The 20426-nt window shown below is 52.1% G+C and overlaps 1 protein-coding gene across 1 annotated transcript in view; it reads left to right on the top strand.

Moving 5' to 3' along the window:
• CRACR2A (calcium release activated channel regulator 2A) overlaps positions 1 to 20426 on the top strand; it is a 74648-nt gene that overhangs the window by 8660 nt on the left and 45562 nt on the right. The window contains exons 2-4 of the mRNA XM_067695441.1: positions 936 to 1047; positions 2141 to 2324; positions 5916 to 6062. Coding sequence (XP_067551542.1) covers positions 936 to 1047; positions 2141 to 2324; positions 5916 to 6062 — 443 coding nt within the window. The remainder of the gene's footprint in view (positions 1 to 935; positions 1048 to 2140; positions 2325 to 5915; positions 6063 to 20426) is intronic.

The raw sequence follows: 20426 nt of genomic DNA, 5'->3' as shown, positions 1-20426 counted from the left end.
GTCATCCATACCTTAAGGCAGTGGCAGTTCATGTCTTTTCAGGAAGTAGTTGAGAGCCAGCAGGGAGTAGGAGTGGGGGGCAGGCTGCTATGATGGGTGCGTGTCACCCAGTGGCCTTGTCCAGCTCCCCTTCAGAGCTAAAGGACCATAGTGTGTGTCCACAGAAACTGCAGCCCTGGGACATGAGTGGCCTCCATCAGGGAAGGCTTCTGAGAGTGTGACCCACACCTGCATGGCAACAGGGGGACAGAGGGAGGGGCTTGGGCAGAGCAGGTGAAACCAGAGTGAAACCTGGCTGTGCCGTTCACTCACTGAGTGACCTTGGTGGGTCAGCGGCCTTGGTGGGGACCTTCTGCTCCCCCCTTTCTTTCTCTACCTCCCTCATACGTTTTACTGAATGCCTTCCCTGTGCCGGGTACTGTGCAATATTCTTTACATTCATTATCCCATCATCCCACTGGACCGCACCGTGTCATGCAGGTATTATCCTAAACGGGATTCAGTCCCATGCAGTTCTGGTCCTTTACGGCTGTGAGCAGTGCCAGTTTTGAAATCAGACCTGGATTTGATCCCGGCCGTGTCACTTAATGGCATGGACAGGTCATTTAACATCATGCTTCATCTGTAAAAGGGGGATAGTAATGCCCACTTCAAAGAATTGTCGTGAGAATTAAATGCAAACATATATGTAATAAATTATATATAAATATAGTAATAAATGTACACATATTTACTTATCAATCATCCCGCAAGTTGCCTACCACGTGAGTAGGCAACCAAGAGATGGTGGATGTCCTGATATTCAGAGGAGGAGAAGGGTGGTGAGGTTTCAGAGTCTGGCTTCTGGCTTTTGTCAGCGGGGCGGAAGGCGCTGCCCCCCTCGGCAGCCGTCCGTGATGAGCGGTGTTAACCAGCCCGGTCTGGATCGTTTTCAGAGGCTGCATGAGGAGCTGCCCCTCAGCCTGGAGGACCTGGAGGATGTGTTTGATGCCCTGGATGCTGACGGCAATGGCTTTCTGACCCCAGCGGAGTTCACCACTGGATTTAGTAAGTTCTGGTGGACGCTGGGGCCCCAGGGTATGGGTTGGCCTAAAGCCATATAAGGGGCATCCCTGCCCCACCAGCTCCGAGGGTCCATGAAGCACAGGCTTTCCTGCCTCCTGAAGGTTCCAGGCTGCGGGTCACTTGCTCTCTTTTCATGGTCCACCTCCGCTGCTCACACCACTGCCCCCTCGGTGCCCACCGCGCTGTCACTGCCAGGTCCTCTCCTACTGGAAAGTGGCGAGGAATGAGCGGAGAAGCTCTTGCGGGAAGGTCAGCTTAAGAGGGGGCTGAGACGGGATTTCCAACCTGTCCGTTTCTGCCGAGAAAGCAGTGGACAAGAGTGGGAGGCTTGTGCGGCTCGTTTCAACCTGAGTGTGGCTGAGTCCTCCAGGTTGAGGGGCAATAGCTTTCAGAGGAATTTGTAAAGGGTTGGAATAGACCAGTCGTTCTCAAGGTGACCAGGAGGAAAAACAACTGAGAGGCGTGAACAAGATTAAAAAAAAAGAAAAACAGATACACCATCAGATCCAATACTGATCAGATATTGATTACAACAAGTATGGGTCAGATAAATCACCATACATGTGCCTCCTTCAAGGTGCTAGGTATTTGCCTGGAAGTATCTGAGGCCTTTCCTGACCTCCAGGAATTTATCATTGAATTCATACCATTGAATTCACTTACATTCGTGTAAATGTGAAGCACAGTGATGCTGGCGGCCAGGATGACTAGGTGATAACACAGAGCACAGGCAGGCGGGCTGCTCAGTGCGACAGGGGAAAGGTCTTGTTTAGAGAAGAAATCAATGAAGAGACGATTCTAAGCCGGCCTTTCAAAGGTTAAGAACCACAAAGGTGCCGTAGTACCCGCCATGCGCTCTGCCCTTCCCAGATTCTAGCATCTCTGGCAGAATCTCATCCAGGTAGCAGAGACATGAGATCCGGAGCACGGCCTCCAAGGAGCTTGGCTACAGGGAGTCTGGCCTCCCCTTTTCTCCTCTCAGCTGAACCTCAGTCGATTCCTGGCAGCTGAGGAAACACAGGTCTTCCCGGGCGAGTGTTGTCTAATCCAGATCTTGTGCCCGTGCGTCCCCCAGGTCACTTCTTCTTCAGCCAGAAGAAGCCGAGTGAGGAGGATGGAGCTGAGCACCTGGCCCAGCTCCAGGAAGAGAAGGTGTATCAGACCAGAGGGTGTGAGGATCTGGGTGACATGGACGGAGATGAGGAAGGCCAGTTCCAGATGCTGATGGACAGGCTTGGAGCCCAGAAGGTTTGGCGAGAGTAAGTGGCGACTGTGGTCTGGGGGATGGAGCCCAGCCTAGGGGCAGCCTCCCCATCTGTTCTGTCCAACCTTAACGCCTGCTAAGCCCTCAGCCAAGCCCTGGGTCCCTGCTTCCAGCTGGGCCACCGGCCCGTGCAGCCTGCCCTTGGCCATGACCTGTCTGCGTCAGGGTCTAGGGCTCTGCCTCTGCTTTTTGCATTATTTTCAGGGAAACGCTCCTATCCCCTGATCTCCCACACGCCTTCCTCAGCCCCTGCTGTCCACAGTCAGTACAGTCTTTGGCTTGGCCTTGCTCCCTGAGGGCTGCCCGCCCATCAGAGGGCTGTGCAAGGGTTGAAACCCTTGAGGGTTTCGGTGCGTCCCGCCTAAGGCTTCCTGTCACCATCAGCTCACCAGCATCTCCACCTCCGCTGGGTCTCTGGGGCCGCAGTGCGTCCCACGTGCTGTGCTCCCGCCAAAGCCACCTTACACGGAAGCGTCTGCGCGTCAGATCCCTGAGGCGAACCAGCCCTGTTCTGGAAGCCGAGGTGGGAGGTGAACCTGTTTCTACCAGCTGATCACTTGGGTGGTCAGTAACTCAGCGAAAATTTTAGGTGGCTGCCGCTTCAAACCAAACGTCATACCCCCATTTTTTTTTTCTTTTTTGCAAAAAGTGTTTTGTAAGAAACAGACGCATAGATGTAAACCCAGACCTTTGCCATTAATTGAAATGAAGTCAAGTGATGTTGTAGCTAGTGGAAACCAGAGAGTCGCCCGAAAAACATGGAGTAACTTCCGCCCCTTGCCTTTTTGTGTTGGGGTCTCCAGGTCTTGGGTTGGGTGTGTGTTTCATGAGTGAGGGGGGAATGGCCTGATGGTTGGAGCTGGTGTGTCTGGAGCTTGGGAAGAAGAAGACTGTGGAGGAGAATGATAAAGGGGAAGCGAGAGAGAGGGGCCTTCACACAGCATGCAGGCCAAGAAAGCATGTATAGCTCCCGGCGTCTTTTAGGTTGTGGCAGTGTTGAGACAGGCTGGCAGAAGCCTGGGCAAGCCAGAGGGGACACTAGCTCCACTGCTCCAAGGACAAGAGACCAGAGCCCAGTGACCATGCCCAGACCCCGTGAAGGCTCGTCCTGGAGGAGGGGCAGGAGAGGGCAGTGTGGGCGAGCCAAGGGACTGTCATGAAAGACAGGCATCTCTCTGCCCACCCATCACTTCTGGACCGCCACCCTCCTGCAGGGCTCTCAAATCAGAGTTCACCAGAGGTTTCTCTGAGGACGTCAGACAAAGGCCCGCGCAGGGCCGAGCCAACACGAGAGCTCCTGGAGAAGAGAAGGCTCTGGGGAAGGTTCCAAGAGTGGTCGATAAAAACCCACAAACAGGAGATGGTGCCCGGCCACTGTCATCCTCCTTGAAGTTAAACAAGAAGGAAGTGGGCTTTTGCTGCAGCGTGAGGGAAAACGGTCCAGACTGTAGGACCCCAGATGAGGAAACAGAGGAGGCTGGAAAACTTCAGAGGTCTTTAAAGATCTCAGCGACCACGATGGTTTGCGTACTGTTCTGGAAGCAGGGAGATGGATGGACTGACCACCCGGAACCCTCTCTCACCCTGCACCCCTGTATCCTTCCAAGAGAGTGGCCTTGGCTTTGTCCAGAAGTGGTGGACAGAGCGCCTGGGCTCCCGGCTCTTCTCGGTGCTCCGACTGGCTGAGTGATTAGACAGCTCATCGGCCTTGGCCTAATTTTCATCCAGCGTTGAGAGGCTTATCCCTTCTCCAGAAATCTGGCGGGAGGTGATGTGGCCACGACCAGGAGGTCCAGGTAGCTTTGGAAGAGCGTCAGGTAGGTCTGCAAATCTCACTGGAGGCCCTCACCCTAATGGTTCTCTGCCAGGCTGCAGCAGGAACCCAGGGGATGGGAGCAGACAGACCTCGGCCAGCAAGGTGCATCTTGATTTCATAATGCATTTACCTTGTGAGGGGCAACCTGCCACAGTGATGGGAAGTCATCGTGGTATCTCCCAGAGACCCTTTATCTCGGAACCCTTTGTGCAATCCCCATTGTATCTACAGCCCAGTAGAGCGACAGCCACAGCGTGTTCTGTATGGGGGAAAATGGAAATTATTCTGGGAAACAGGAGGCTCCTTACCTCCCCTTCTCTCGTTTTCTAGATCTCTCATGTCATCCAGATCAGTGCTAGGTTTTCAACAAATAATAAATACTTGTTGGGTGGATGGATGGGAGGATGGATGGAGGGTGGATGGAGGGATGGATGGTTGGTTGGATGGATGGGAGGGTGGATGGATGGATGGATGGGAGGGTGGATGGGTGGGTGGGTGGGTGGGTGGATGGATGGATGGATGGATGGATGGATGGATGGATGGTCTAGATGAGTTGGTGGATGTTTGGGTGGAATGGAGCAAGGGAAGGAAAGAGGGAAGGAGGGATGATTGGATAGATGATCAGGTAACTGACCAGAAGCAGGTTCATTTCTCGGTGGGCCTCTTCTCTGCTGGGCGCAGAGAGTAACACTTACACCCCAGGCACATTACTAACATGGCACTATCAAGTATCACTTTTGAGTAAAATTTCTCAGATATAGTGCTTGTTACACAGCACAAGGGATTTTATTCTTTATCCTGAGGGTCCCTAGTTGTAGCTGCCTTCAGATCACAGTGGTTTTAGAATTTAATGAGTGAGATCAGATGCCCCTCTGGCTGTCTGTCTGATCACTGGCTGTAGACTGTTGAGTTTCTCCAGAGGCAGAGCAGGTCCATGGGTGTGCTGCCTCCCGCCCCCACCCCCATCACCGTGACCGTGGCCCGTGTGTCTCCTCTGCTGAGCGCCAGCGTGCCTGTTGGGGAGGGAGCGGTTCTAGGCACGCCACTCTGTGTCTGTGCCTCTCTGCCAGGCTCCGTCCTCCCGACTCCCCACCCGTCTCTCCGTGTGTGCACACACATCTCTCAGGCTTGCTCCTTCCCTTGCTTTCTCCTGTCACGCCCGCTGCCTCCGGGCCCCAGTGGGCTGCTGCATCTTCCCTTCCACTCCCTGCGGTGACAACCGCTTCCTGCCATCCGTCAGATGCCACGTCCTTCGCTCTCAGCTGTGAGGCCCATCCCTCCTGGGGCGACAGGCTCGCTGCTCCAGCTCCACGGCGCCTGTCCTCACACGCGCGGGGCTCCCGTCTTCCCGCTGCCTCCTGGCGTTTGCAGATGCTCCTGGCCCGCGGCTCCGTGTGCTCAGCAGCACCAGCTCATCGCGGGAGACAGAAAGCAGAGCTGTTGAGTGTGGCCATTAGGAGGCCGGCATGGCTCCTGGCTTCATCACTTCCCAGCGGAGTGATCTGAGACCGCTCGCCTCACCCCTCTTCATCCGTCCCCTCCCCCGTAAACGGGGGTGTTAGCAGCGCCTGCCTCACTGGAAGGTCAAATGAGCAGACGTGCATAAGGCAGCCAGCATGCGGCAAGCGCTCAATAAATGTCAGCCCCTGCTGTCACTGTACTGACGGTGATAATGATGCTCTAGCCATCGGTGTCACACCTGGGGCCTCCGTGTGTCCCACGAAGCCTTATGTCCACGCTCCCACCCTAACGCTCCTTTTTCTCTCACAGTGAAAATGACGTCAAGCAACTCTGGCTGCAGCTGAAGAAGGACGAGCCTCACTTACTGTCCAACTTTGAGGATTTCCTGACCAGAATCTTCTCGCAGCTCCTAGAAGCCCACGAGGAGAAGCATGAGCTGGAGTGCGCCCTGAAAAGGTGGGTACCGGTCTCAGCCGCCCTCTGTACAGACGCGTGCAAACCAGACACACCTCTTCTGTCTTATGTTCGGTGACGCCGCCTTATGACCACCCTCCAGAGCGGGGGGGGGGGCCTGTGGCTGTCCCCGGGTATCTATTTCTAAGCCCTCGCTCACAGGTATTAGGCCCTCACCACGTGCTAGGCGCGATCCTAAATTCCTACACAGCCCATTGGGATATTTATCATTATCCACAATTTACCAATGGGGAAGTCGAGGCACTGAAAGGGTAAGGAACACGCCCCCAGAACACACAGTGTGGAAGTGGCAGAGCCAGGACTCAGAGCAAGATGGTCTGGTGTCCGAGACCCATTAGAAACCACTGTGTCTGCCTTGGGGCGGTAAGGCCCCGGCCTACGGCACCTACCCCATCTCTGGACCAGCCCCCGGCCCTCCTGCCGTCTCACTCCCGTCACGGTGTTAAGTTTCTCCTGCTGCCCTCCTGGCCCCGGGCTCTCTCCAGATATTTAGTGCTTTCTAGAACTCCTCCTGTACTGGAGGACGCCGCCCCAGGCAACGTGCTTGGGGCCTGAAGAAGCTGCTTGGGAGCCGAGCCCGAGTTGGCCAGGCCCCGGGCGCCGCAGGGGCGGGCTCGCCAGGTGGGTGTCCCTTGGCCTGCAGGGACGAGTGTGCCAGCAGGGCACTGTGCTTGTCCATACTCATCAACGATCGTTACCGCGAGGAGCTCGATGTTGTGACCCACGGCGTAACTCAGGACAGCTTACCGTCCTGAAGCCTCAGCCAGAACGCGGGCTGGGTGGGGGGCGAGCTGGGAAGCACCCTGGGGAGATCCTCCCAGGGCCCCTTGTCCCACCCGGAGATTTGCTCGTGTTCCATAGGAATCCTCAGCGATTCCAACAGAGACCACAAGAAAGCACACAAGCCCCTAATTTAGAGAGAGATCACCACGCGTGCGCACCGCTGTCCGGGCACCGCCCTGAGCTCCCTTTCATCTCATGCCTCCCCCCATCAACTCTAAAGTAACTTGCTGAGGCCCACTGGCTCTACACAGGTCTGGAAGAGGACCTTTCGGACCCTGAATTATGAGCAATCGTGGCCGTGTGGTGCTGGAGGGAACATGGTCGGGCTAGAGGAGTGTTCAGAGCATTCTGGGGTGAGGCTCCCAGGGCTGGGAGAGAGAGGAGTTGAGGGTATACGCTATAGAGCCTTTAGCTGAATAAGCTGTGAGTCAGAGCTGAGTCCGAATCTTGGTTCTGCTGCCTACTAGCTGTGTGACTTAGGCCAAGTTACTTAACCTCTCTGAGTTGCAGCTTCCTTATGTGTAAGATAGGGACGGTAATACCCGTGTCATAGACCTGTGAGGATTACATGTCAGCATTTAGAACAGTGTGGGCACTTAGTAAGTATTCGATGAACGTTAAAATAATAACATTTATTACTATTTTAAATAAGTATGTCTGTGAGTCTTGGAGGATTTGCCTGGCTGAAGTGGAGAGCTGGAGGTGAAGTATAAGGATCCCTTTATCCTTCCAGACAACACAGTGTAGAGCTTTGCTGTCGAAGTCTAGTCTATGGAATCACCTGGAAGCTTCTCGGGAATGCAGAGCCTCAGGCCTCGCCCCAGGCCTACCGACTCTGCGTTTTAACAAGATGTCCAGGTGCCTCTTGCGTGGATGTGAGAAGCAGGCCCAGGGAATCAGGAGCTCTGGGTCAGAGTCGTGTGTGCTCTCCAACCAGCTAGCTCTGTGACCTTGCTCTGGTCTCTTAGCCTCTCTGAGCCTCGATTTCCTCACGTGTAAAATGAGGCTTATTTTCTGCCCCTCACCACCCTCCTCTCTGAGTCCAGCACTGCTCACCCCAAGGAGCCACAGTGAAAGTCAGGGGCACCCCCAGAGGGGACGGCTCCCTTGTTTCCGAAGGAGACAAGGGCCGGAATGGCTGCAGTGACCCAGCTCGGGGCCCAGAATCTTACCTGCAGGGGGCCCCTCTGCTGGCCTGCACCTCCGCAGGGAGAGACTTACTGCAGAGCCTCTTGGGCCATACATCCATCTCTAAGTGGCCTGCATTCGTGTTTTGGTTCCAATTCAATGATAGTTAAAAAGTTCTTGAGCTGAAAGTCAAGGTCACTCTCAGCTGCATGGTCGAAACTAGCTCAGCCAGGATTTCCAGTCTTCTGTGCCCATCCTCCGTTCATATGCCTGCCAGCTACCCCTGCCCCAGGTCAGCTGATGGAGTCCACTCTGACCGGGGGACTCGTGTGGGCTCGGGGCTCACTGAGCTCTCTGGCAGTCCTTTTCCCAGAGACCTGTAGCGAGCAGAGCACTGCAACAGGAGACAGGAGCAACCTGAGGTCCTGCCCAGGCACCGCCACTGACCAGCTGTGTGACCTCAGGCAATGTGCTTTACCTCTCTGTGCATCTGTTTCCTTACCGGCAACATTCAAGAACGGGATTGGTGTTGTTCAAACTTTCTGATTGTGACTGGCCAGAAGACACGTGCTTGACTTTGCAGCTCCCACACATTTGTGTGTGTGAATAACTGAGACAAAAGTTTCATGAAACGTGTTCACCCTCGTGACATGTGATGGGCTCTGAGGTTTTCTCTCAGAGTCTCTTGTGTTCTCTTCTCTTCTGTTAAAGAAAGAAAAAGGTTGTTCACATCTTGTTTCCAGGTTCCTCCTGGACCAGGGGATCCCTGAAGGTCCTTGCAGCGTAGAAGTCAAAGAAAAAACTGAAACCCCAATGGGATGCAGAATAGTTAGATGGGAGGTTTACAAATGGCTCAGCACGAGGCTGAGTGATTCTGGGACATCTAGGAGGCGAGTTTGGGGGTTTGGGCTTGTTTGCAGGAGGGGCCCACTCTGGCTGGTGAAGGGAGAGAAGGGAAGGTCTGGGGCATCGTTTGACTCGGGCAGCAGTCTGGGGAGCCCTGACTGTCAACGCATCTCCCGGGCTCCGCCATAAGCCGGCTGTTCAGTCCAGGGGCTAACATGTCACTCCAACTGGGAAATGAGCGCTCATCCCAGAGAGGGCGACGAGACTTGACTGCTGTGCACAGCCGAGGGCTGGGCACCGGGCTACCGTCGCGTGTGACTAGTAGCTGCCATGTAACGGGCACTTACTCTGTGCCAGGCTGAGCTGAGCCAACGGAGCACAGAGTCCCCGTCTTTGAGGAGTTTACGATCACACCAGTGAGGCAGAGCCGTAAAAATTCTGCCGCACAGCCGACCAGGAAATCCCCGTGCTGTTGAAACACCTGACAGCGTGGCCATTGGCAGCAGTGGCCTCAGCTGCCTCCCCCTTTTCCTAACCACACACCTCGTTTCTCTGTCTCACGGGGCCCAGAGACTTGCGACCGACCTGGGGGGGAGTCCTGGTCCCAGGTCCCCAGCCTAGCCGTGTCCCTCAGGGTTACAGTTTCACTGCAGTGAGTGAGAAAGGCCCCCCTGCGGCATCCTCCAGGGTCACCTCCAGCCTCTAGGAGGGAGGATGCAGCGGGGGCAGTGCTTGGGCTTGACATCTTGAAGCTGATGTCCAGAGGCGCAGGCTCTAGGGCAGTGTCAGAAGCAACTCCCGGCCTTTCCTCCCGGCCGTGTATTTTATTTTCTGACCCTGCATGTCGGGAGCAGAGGAAAGAGGCAAGCCTGGGGGCCTTCAACCTCCCACCCTCTTGCCTTTGGGACAGAAGTTGAGAAAACCTCAGATCTGAGTTAGACTCTGGGTTCCGTGTTTGACACTGGCGCGTGTCCACCGAGAAGCAGCCACGGCCCGGCGGGGTGAGGTGGGGGCCAGGTGGAACGCAGGGCCCTGGGCTGGTGCCCAGCTCGTCTGCGGCACCTCCAGAGTGACTGCATTCCCTCCACTTCCCTCGGAGGAGGAGAGGGTCAGATTGCAGCCGAGCCGCTTTTCTCTGTGTGCACCACGCGGAGGCTTGGCGAACCTTACATTTTACCGTGGGAGACGTGGTTTGACGTGAGGAGGAACTTCTGGCCGTCAGAGCTACGAATTCCTTTGCCACTGAAAGCACCCTGCCCAATTATGTTGATCTGGAAAAAAACCTTGAGCTCTCCAGAAGTAGAACGACGCTGCCTGGAGGCAGCAGGAACTTCAGACCTTTCACCAGTAGGGGATGCTGGGGCCCTGCTCCAGGAGGGCCTCGTTGCCTTGGTCTGGGGTGAGGGCTCCGAGTCTGCGCGTATAAAATATCCTGGGGGATTCTGACTTTGGACCCGAGTTGGAATCTGCCAGAGGAGTTGCCCTGGTTGAGTTCCTTACCAAGATCTAACGTGGAGGATGGGGGTAAGAATGGATTAGGCTGTGTCTGGGGAGTGCTTTGAGCTCTTTGAAGAAAAGTGCTTTCGAGATTAAAGGCAGCCGTCTCTCAGTCTTCTGCAGCTCAGTAGCCTGTTCTGCATCCTCGGTGGACCCCCCTTGGCCTTGACAAGTTTTGCGAAGCTCCCCACACCCTCACGGGCATCAGTCCCTCCTCTGCACAGTCTGTCCTCGTCCAAATGATTCAGGCCTCGGGCAGTTTCTCGGGAGCATGGGGGGTGGGGCTCTGGGAGGGCTTCGCCTGCAGCTCCCACCCGGCCACTATCCTGCTGCTTTCTGTCTAGACCAATTTTCCTCGGCTCTGCAAGGGTGTCCAGACCAGGAGGGAATGTGTCTCACAACCTGACAGGCAGCCCAGCTGTGATCCCGGCACCTGACACAGCCTGGGAACTGGTGTTCTGTGATGTGTGTGTGTGCGGGCGGGGAGGTCATCATTTCCTTGGCCTTGCTTCCAGGTAGGGCAGCAATTAAAGCATCGTACACATGGCAGGTGGCCCTTATGTACCACTTGCGAGCCTTAGCTGTGTGGTTCTTGAATGTTAGCTTGTTTCAGAATGACCAGGGACTCTTGATTAGAGAGTAAATTCCCAGGTCCCTCCTCCAGGGGGTCTAAATCAGTGTGTTTTGGGGGCAGGGGACCCAGCAATGTGCATCTTAGCACACGTTCCCCTGGGGTTCTGATGCAGGCAGACCCCAGACCCCGCTGAGAAATGCTGCTCTGGCCTGTTTCTCCAGAAGGTACCAGCCTGCAAAAGGCGCGTCCAGGAGCCCTTCCAGTCTATAATTCCACTCCTGTTCTCAGCGTGGAGGGACGTTCTCGGGGAGGGCTCCAGGCCATAAGGCCACAGCTTAGTCACGCACGTGTCCTTTTATTGGTGTATTATTATCGGAGGCAGAAGCACATTGTTAACTTGGCCCCGAGAGCGGATGGAAAGGGGAGGTCGATTCGTGCGCTGTGTGCGCCGCGGGCGTGATCTGTAAACCTGACTGATGAGAAATGGTTTGCTTTATCGGATGGACTAGAGCTGCAAAGCTGGTTTATACAAGGCAGCAGAATCTAATTAGGGAGAAACCATCCATCTTGAAGATCCAATTGGCGATTTTACAGCCTTTGCAGAATTTTCTACAAACTCTTATGTTTGCCTTTCATTCACCCCTACCCTAATCGTGTGGGGCAGTGTGCATGTGAGACAGAGAGGGACAGACAGAGACAGAGACAGAGAGGCATTAGAGAGACTGAGAGAGACTGATTTCACTGAGAGAGACTCATTTCAGGGGAACAAGGGAACCCTAACTGGGTTTTTCTGGTAAGAGCCTCCCTTTGCAGCCGGAGACCGCAGTTGCGTGGGGAAGGCGGCAGGGGGCAGTGGTGAGTCTGAGGCCCTCACGACTGTTCTCATCCCCACGGCAAAGCTGGCGGAGGCTGAACTTGCTTCCATTTTCTTCTCCGGCAAATAGCAGACTCGCTGAGATGTTTCTGGCCCAGGGTCTTCACTCCGTGATCAGAACGTGAGGGGCAGGGGCGGGGGGGGGGGGGAGACCCGGCAAAGGGAGCAACCTCCAGACATTCGGCCCCATTCCTCACCCCAGGGCGTGCTCACTCCACAATTGACAGACCCCAGATGGAATTTAGACGCTGACAATCCTATGCAGAGGTTTGGAGTTGTCAGGGTTTTTTTTTTCTTTTCTCGTCTTTCCTTATTTTTCTTTTTTTAAAATTTTTATTGGAGTATAGCTGATTTACAATGTTGTGTTAGTTTCAGGTGTACAGCAAAGTGAATCAGTTGTACATAGACATAGATCCCCTCTTTTTTAGATCCTTTTCCCATATAGGTCATTACACAGTACTGAGTAGAGCTCCCTGTGCTATCCAGTAGGTCCTTATTCGTTATCCATTTTATAGATCGTAGTGGGTATATGTCAGTCCCAATCTCCCAGTTTATCCCCCACCCCTTTCTCCCCTGGAAACCAGATGTTTTCTACATCTGTGACTCTATTTCTGTTTCGTAAATAAGTTCTTTTGTATCTTTTTTTTTTTAGATTCCACAAATAATATCGTATGATATTTGTCTTAAAACTGAGGATGGTGGGAAGGCAGTGCGGTGCTGTAGATGCACATGGGGTGGGAGTCGAGGCCTGGATCCTTCCCCCACTCTGGCCCAGGGAACCAGGTGACCACACACAGGCCGCTTGCACTGCCCCGATCCTCACTTCCTTCACATGGGATACAGGACACTTGTCTGTGATGGGAGGGGAACTCTTCCTCTCTCGGCATCTGCCTTTCCCCAGGCTTTGCAAACCAGAGTCCCGTGGATCAGACCACTGTCGGTCCACACGGAACCACATGAGATCGGAGCGACTGCTCTCCAAGGCCAGTGGCCATTTCTGAAGCTCTGCTTTGAGTTCAAGCTTCTGAAATTTATCTGAACTGTAGAAGAATGCCATTTGTTCTGTTCAAGGTTAAGACTATCCTTTCATTTAGGGAAGGAAGATGCTACTTTTCTTCCTTGAATGATTTCAACATACCCTGCCTAGAGCCTAGAGGCGGGACCAGATGACTTTCTGAGACCCTTTTGTTCCTAAGTGAAGGCAAAGGAGAGAGGGAACAGCAAAAAAATATGTTGACCAAGTAATATTCTATAGCAGAAAGGCTCGGCCTGTGTGCCATTAGCTGGAACCCCGGTGGAACTGAGTATTAATGCTCTGTTCTAGCCTAGTACCTTGACTCTCTGTGTGCAGTGCACTTTGTGAAGCTTAATTAATTTCCACAGTACCTGTGGGAGGCTGGCAGGGAAAGTTCTTGCTCGCTGCAAATTCTCTCTGAAGGCCTCTTTGAACCTAAGCCTTGTATTGACATGAGCGTCACTATTCCCAGCCCATTTTGCTTCCCACGTGTCCCATCCTTAGATCTCCAGTACCCCTGATACCATGCACGTGCACACTACACAACCCCCCCCCACAGTCATCCTTCTGAGAAGGGTCATCCACCACAGTCAGACGTCCTGGGTGGCATTGCATCCTCGAGGTCAGACCTGGGCCTCTCACCCTGGCTTCCAGTAGGTTCCATCCTTTTCAAATCCATCACTACCCTTGCAGCATCCTCAGTATATAATTGTTCTCCTTCCCCCCACTGTTGAAAATCTCCCTTTTCTGGACTCAGCCTTTCTTAACTTTTCCCCTGATAGCTCTACACCTGCCCCACTGCCGGAGCAGGTAGCTTCCTCCACTTAACTCACCAAGGCTGTGTGGTCACAGAATTGTGTCGGCTGAAGCTCAGGAAGGCACCATGGGGTGGGGTTGGCACCGTGGGGCAGTGTGTGGCCTCTTCTGCCTGTTCCTTTCCTCCACGCCACTTACGCACAGACTTGGAGTTCATAAATGCTGAATTCCTGGTGGGCAGAGACCATTCGGTAAGTCTAAATTATGTTGCCCAGAATGTTGTTTTATGAAGTAGTCAATCAGTACTTGTTAATGCTGGTGGTGACGTCATGGGCCTGCTAGACACTTCCACATGCATGATCTTACTAAGTCCACATGATTTCTTTCTTTTCAAAATATTTTTATTGGAGTCTAGTTGATTTACAATGTTGTGTTAGTTTCAGGTGTACAGCAAAGCGAATCAGTTATACACATACATAGATCCACTCTTTTCTTAGATTCTTTCCCCATATAGGCCATTACAGAGTATTGAGTAGAGCTCCCTGTGCTATGCAGTAGGTCCTTATTAGTCACCTATTTTATATATGTGGTGTGTATATGTCAATCCCAATCTCCCAATTTATCCCTCCCCCCCTTAGCCCCTGGTAACCATAAGTTTGTTGTCTCCATCTGTAACTCTGTTTCTGTTTTGTAGATAAGTTCATGGGTACCCATTTTTTACACATGACTTCTTTCTAATACAGGTATTACCATCTGGTTGCTCATTGAGGTAATGTGACTCGTCCAAGGCCAGAAAGCTTATAAATGTCAAAAGCGGGATTTGAACCGAGAACTTCTCACTCTGGCCCTAATGAACTCTGAGCCCACTGTAGGTGTCAGCAGGGGGTTAAGACCTACACGACCCTGGACTACACAAGAGAGGCTCCGCAGCTGTCATAGTGAGACAGAAGGGAGAGGATAAATAATTAGTGCTCGTGACTCTTACTCACTCTCCCTGGCTCCTTCACACATATGTCGCCCGCCCCCCTGAGAACTCTCATCTCTCTCCCTCCCTTCTCGTATCTATCTCTTCTCTGTCTCCTCCTCCCTGTGTTGTTCAAAATAACTAGGCATAGATAATCATAGAATGAAATCATTAGACACTGCCCTGGGGGAAGGGAGTGTTTTCAGAGTGGTTAATAGAAGACAGGTGTTACATGTTATGCTCACATGTAATTAATTGATAGCTCAGAGAGCTCTATTACACACTGTTCTTCTTGTGTTCAACATGTTTACCAATGGCATGAATTAAGGGAGATATGGAAGAATATTTTGTAGTAATAAAAAAAAATGGTCCATCCATAGAGAAGATAAAACAAATATAAACCTGTATGTGCCAAACAACATAGCAAAACACAAAAAGCAGAAACTTAGAAAAACAAAGAAAATTTGATAAAAACAAGACTTTAAAAGTGTTTTAAAAGTTTAAAAGACATCAACAAACTTATCTCAAATTTGACATATCAGTCAAGCAAAAAGCACATCAGAGCTTCCCTGGTGGCGCAGTGGTTGAGAGTCCGCCTGCCGATGCAGGGGACACGGGTCCGTGCCCCAGACCGGGAGGATCCCACGTGCCGCGGAGCGGCTGGGCCCGTGAGCCATGGCCGCTGAGCCTGCGCATCCGGAGCCTGTGCTCCGCAACGGGAGAAGCCACAGCGGTGAGAGGCCTGTGTACCGCAAAACAAACAAACAAACAAAGAAAAAAAGCACATCAAATATACAAAGTGTTTGAAACCATCAACCAGCAAGCTTGATTTAAGAGATGAATGGGGAGTTGTGTGCCTTGCAGTAGAATACACATTCTTGTTATAGAACTTATGTAAGAATTGACAATATGGGGATACAAAGGAAAGGCTAATAGATTCCAAAAAGTAATCCCTTACCAATAAAGTTTCTTACTATAATACAATAAAACTAGAAACCAACAGTTTATATATTTTTTAAAATGCTCTTCCTTTTTTTCTTTTTAAAAATATATTTATTTATTTTATTTATTTTGCTTCACAGGATCTTCGTCATGGCACACGGGAGCTTTAGTTGTGGCATGTGGACTCCTTAGTTGCAGCATGCGGGATCTAGTTCCCTGACAAGGGATCAAACCCAGGCCCCCTGCACTGGGAGCTCGGAGTCTTAACCACTGGACCACCAGAGTAGTCCCTAAAATGCTCTTCTAAGTAAATCTCAGATAAATTAACTAATCAAAACCAACATTATAGGTTATTTAGATTACATTATGATTGAAAACTTTAAGTATCAACAGAATTTGGAAGGTCATTGAATACACTGGGCCACCAGTTGGGATCCATTAAGATAGTGACAGTTGAGAAAGATGGACTGAATCTAACAGGCATAAAATCTAACAGAATTACATTTGAGATCTTGCCCAAATCCAAAACACCAATGGCCAAAGCACAAGGTGGGAGAGATATGATTCAGTCACACCATCTTTTTCTTTGTTTTTTAAATTAATTAATTAATTTATTTTGGGCTGCTTTGGGTCTTCATTGCTGTGCGTGGGCTTTCTCTAGTTGTAACAAGTGGGCTTCTCGTTGTGGTGGCTTGTCTTTGCTGTGGAGCACAAGCTCTAGGTGCATGGGCTTCAGTAGTTGTGGCACACGGGCTCAGTAGTTGTGGCTCGTGGGCTTGGTTGCTCCGTGGCATATGGGATCTTCCGGGACCAGGGCTTGAACCCACGTCCTCTGCATTAGCAGGCGGATTCTTAACCGCTGTGCCACCAGGGAAGTTCCTCAGTCGCACCATCTTTAAAACAAAAACCATCACTCTGCCATCAAGTTTTGAGGTTTTAGTCGACAAATGGGTTCAGCGTTCATCAGCTATGTGATGTGACTGCCCAGAGAAGTGAATGTGCTCTTAGGCTGCATGAATAGGTAGGCAGCAGCTAGAGCGAGAGAGATCTAATCTGCACCGACCAGCCCTCATACACTGGGCGTTCAGCTTGCGACTCGATGGCTTGAGAAAGCTCAGTTAGAGCCCGTTCAGAGAAGAGTAAAGGGGATGGTGAAGGGACTTCCAAAAGAAAACTTCCATGTGAGGCATGGCTGGAGGAAGTGGAGAGGCATGACCGCAACCCAAGGCTACTCCTTGACGTCTTAATGCTGTTTTAAAACATATGAAGGGTTATTACACAGAGGCAGGATAAGGTCATAGAAAGACACATGTCTATGAGCCAGAATAGTCCATAGATGAAAGAGCTGCTTAGAGATCCAGCATTCCCTCTCCCTGGAGGTGTTCTAACCCAGGCTGGGTAAATACTTGCTGGAGATATTGTGGCGAGGATTTTAACACTGGAAAAATAGATGGTTGGATTAGACAAGCCTTCCAACCCCGAAATTCTTCAATTCCCCTGGAATCTGGTATTTCCTGCCATGTGGTCCACCCATGGACTTCTGAGTCTGGTATCCAAAGTCTTAAATTTATTTCTTGCAGATTTTCAGCATTAACATTTTGAGCACAGGCCCTGTGGGTGACATCAATGTCTGAGTGTTCGTAACCTAGTGAAGACAGCATAAACCGAAAAGAAAGAGTAGTTCAGGACTTTGAAATGTTCAAATAAAGACATACGGTGTCCTCCGAGGTCAGAGAAGGGTGTCAGTGCGTTGGAACGGACTCATGGAGAAGACTTCAAAGTCTGTGTTTGTGTGCGTCAGGCAATCTGAGTGGTTTTAGAAATAGTGGCAACAAAGGGGTGTATAATAAGCAAACATAATCCGTTGCCTCTTTCCTCTGATGGCAGAACGTGGTAAGCCCAGCTGGAGCACCGTAAGCCATACGCCCAGATATTTTTTTTTTTTTTTTTTTTTGCGGTACGCGGGCCTCTCACTGTTATGGCCTCTCCCGTTGCGGAGCACAGGCTCCGGACGCGCAGGCTCAGCGGCCATGGCTCACGGGCCCAGCCGCTCCGCGGCATGTGGGACCTTCCCAGATCGGGGAACGAACCCGCGTCCCCTGCATCGGCAGGCGGACTCTCAACCACTGCGCCACCAGGGAAGCCCTGCCCAGGTGTTTTGAGAGTGTCTCTAGCCATTGTTTCTCCAGAAAAATAATTTCTCTGCAGCTCCTGCTCACACACAGCCAGCATCTTGAATGGATCTCGCTCCGACAGGAGGTTTGATTGACTAAGCTTCCTGTTCTTCATCTTGCTGATTGCTTCTGACCCTTTCCAAACCTAGCAACCCTTTTATTCTTGAAACAAAGGCCCTCCTCCCCTTGGGGAGTGTTAGCCCTTGCCCCCCCGCAGCCCATGATAATAATTACGATAATAAATAATCCCTTACCTCCATTTAGGACTTTGCAGTTCAAATACCTTGCACACCTGCTCTCTCGTTTGGTCATCGAGATGATGCTGGGAGGAACCGGGGGTACAGGTGCTACTTTGGGATCGGAGGAGGTCTTCTGCCCCTGAGCTGGTTTGGTGATGGGAGTGGTGTGCACACCTTAATGATCTCATCGCCGGGGCTCGGGTGTCCAGCCCTGGGTCAGGGCTCATCCTCTGAAGACATTCAGGCCTCGGCAGCCTCCCGGGTTGCTGGCCGGTTTTGTTCAAGAGCGTCTGCAAAGAAGGAGCTCCATGTCTGATCCAGTGTGGGCCCAGGATCGCGGATGCCCGCCTGCATCCCAGGACTTCTCTGTGGTGGGCGCATCCTTCGTGCTGAGGGCTGGGAGCAGATGCCATTCAGAGGCTACATCTCTCTTCCTCCCATTTGTTTGTTTGTAGCAATTTGCAAAATTACTTCACGACTAACAGACTGACATGTGAGCACGAGAAGCATAGAGTTTCTTAATTTAATCCAATAAAACTTCAAGTTAATATAACACATTTAATGATAGTGTGGAATTAATGCTCTGCATGGTTATTAGGCCTAAACGGGACACAGCTTATGTGCCTGACTGTAACTAGTATTGCTTTAGCAGCGTCAAATCCATTTTTAAGTTTTTCTCATATCACTTTATTAGTTCCCTGGTGCTCATATAGCTGGAATCACTGTCTCTAAAGTTTTCCTGGATACCGTTTACCACGTAGCATTGGAATTTCTTCCAGCACAGGAAGATCACTCCAGGCACCAGGGGAAGACCATCTCTGTTTCTGAAATTTCCTTTCCACTGTATCATTTCTGTCCCTGAGGTGTCCCTATGCAACAGCAGGAGCCTCGACTCCTTATTTCCTGCCAAGGTTTTCTTGTAATTGTCATGGGGTAGCTAAGAACCAAAGTAACAATCCAAACATTTGTCATTTACCAAGAAGAGAGTTCTCACTCTTCACCAGAAAGGCGTTTGTTACTCCTGGGATGGGAAGCCCAGTGGTGAACACAGAGCCTTGGCTTGGAGGAGTCTTGGAGAGCTGTGTCCTCTTGCGGAGCACACCCTGGGCCAGTGCCATACTCACTCAGAGTGGGGTTTGTGGTCTTGGGGATACAACAAAGAAAGGGAACTCAGACAGGTGAGTGACCTTGACCGTGCAGATCCATACCGGTTCCCTCGTCTGGGTCAGTTGTGTGGTTTCTGTGGAACTGGAAGGATGCCAGTCAAAATGGCGGCCTGTGCATGTGGTGCACAGGTAGCGAGTGAGGGAGGGGCAGCCTATGGGCTGTGGTGCAGCCTCGGGCGGGGGGGGGGAGGCCTGGCGCTGGACTGGAGTCCCGGGGGACTTGGGCTTACAGGGAGGTGGGACTTTGAATGACGGAAGGCTCAGGGGAATGAATGCTTTCCTATCCTTGATGTTTTCTTCCGAAATCTCTCTGGTACCTCTCAGAACCGAGAACCAGGGCTGTTTGTTCAATTTTAAAAGCCTCCTTTGTTGAATAAAGAACAAGGGCGCGCCAGCATTTGAGTTTAGAATGCCAGGTGCCAGAATTGGCAGTAGGTGTGTATATTGCAGGTTCAAACCAGCCCTGGAGAGCTATGACGTAAGCCTGCTGGCTGGAGCCTAGAGTTTCCTTAACAGGACAGAGGGCAGGGAGCGAGGGGCAGAGAGGGCCTTCCATGCCCGGTCAGAGAAGAGGTGTAGAGGTGCAACCCCCTGGGAATGTCACATGTGATCGTCTCCAGTCTTGGTTCGAATGCTAATACCTGGTCCTTCCCGTTTGAACTTGGGGGAGTACTTGAAGGAGGATCTATCACTGGGAGAGAAAGAGGAGCCGTCCCGGGGTGACCCACAAACCTTGTCCCCAGAGCCGCATCTGTCCTCATCTCCATGTAGGAGCAAAGAGGCCAGCTACGTACTTCCTATGCTGCAGGGTTCGTCGGAGTAGGAGGGGACGCTGAGAACCCAGCGTGTCACTATTGCCATCAGCATTTACCCAGCCTCACCCTTCCCATGGCCCTGTGCCGAGATGGGTGAGCCCTTGGACAGGTGTGGCCCCCTTCCTTTCTAGGGGTGTCGTGATGGTGGTGGTGGTCGCCACCATGGAACCTTTTGAGATCCTATGAGAAATGAGGGTCACGCAAAGTTCAGCACATAGTTTCCAGGAGAGTACAGTTCAGGTGGTACTGATGGAACCAGGTAGAGAGAAAGTGCCCAAAGTGGGAAACAGATACACCAAGAAACCAAGCAGAAAAGAAGCCCACACCGCACACCTTTATGCTGTCAACAAGCGTATAGGGGTCAGTGGGCAATAGGACGGTGAGTGTCACAGAGGCTGTGTGGATGGGTGCTGAGATAAAGCAGAGGACAGGAAGGTGGAGCCGGGGATGCCTGGGAGGGACAGCTGGGAGACAGGAGGATGAGAGGGTCCTGCTGGGCCCCAGTGGTCAGCTGATCCTGGGGAGCTGACCCTGCAGCCTTGGCTGACCCGGCCGCCATGGTCGCCCACGCCA

Source organism: Pseudorca crassidens, chromosome 11 (assembly GCF_039906515.1).
Source record: "Pseudorca crassidens isolate mPseCra1 chromosome 11, mPseCra1.hap1, whole genome shotgun sequence".
Classification (NCBI taxonomy): Eukaryota; Metazoa; Chordata; class Mammalia; order Artiodactyla; family Delphinidae; genus Pseudorca; species Pseudorca crassidens.
Note: the sequence above shows the minus strand (reverse complement) of the source record. Positions and strands in the feature narration are given on the sequence as shown.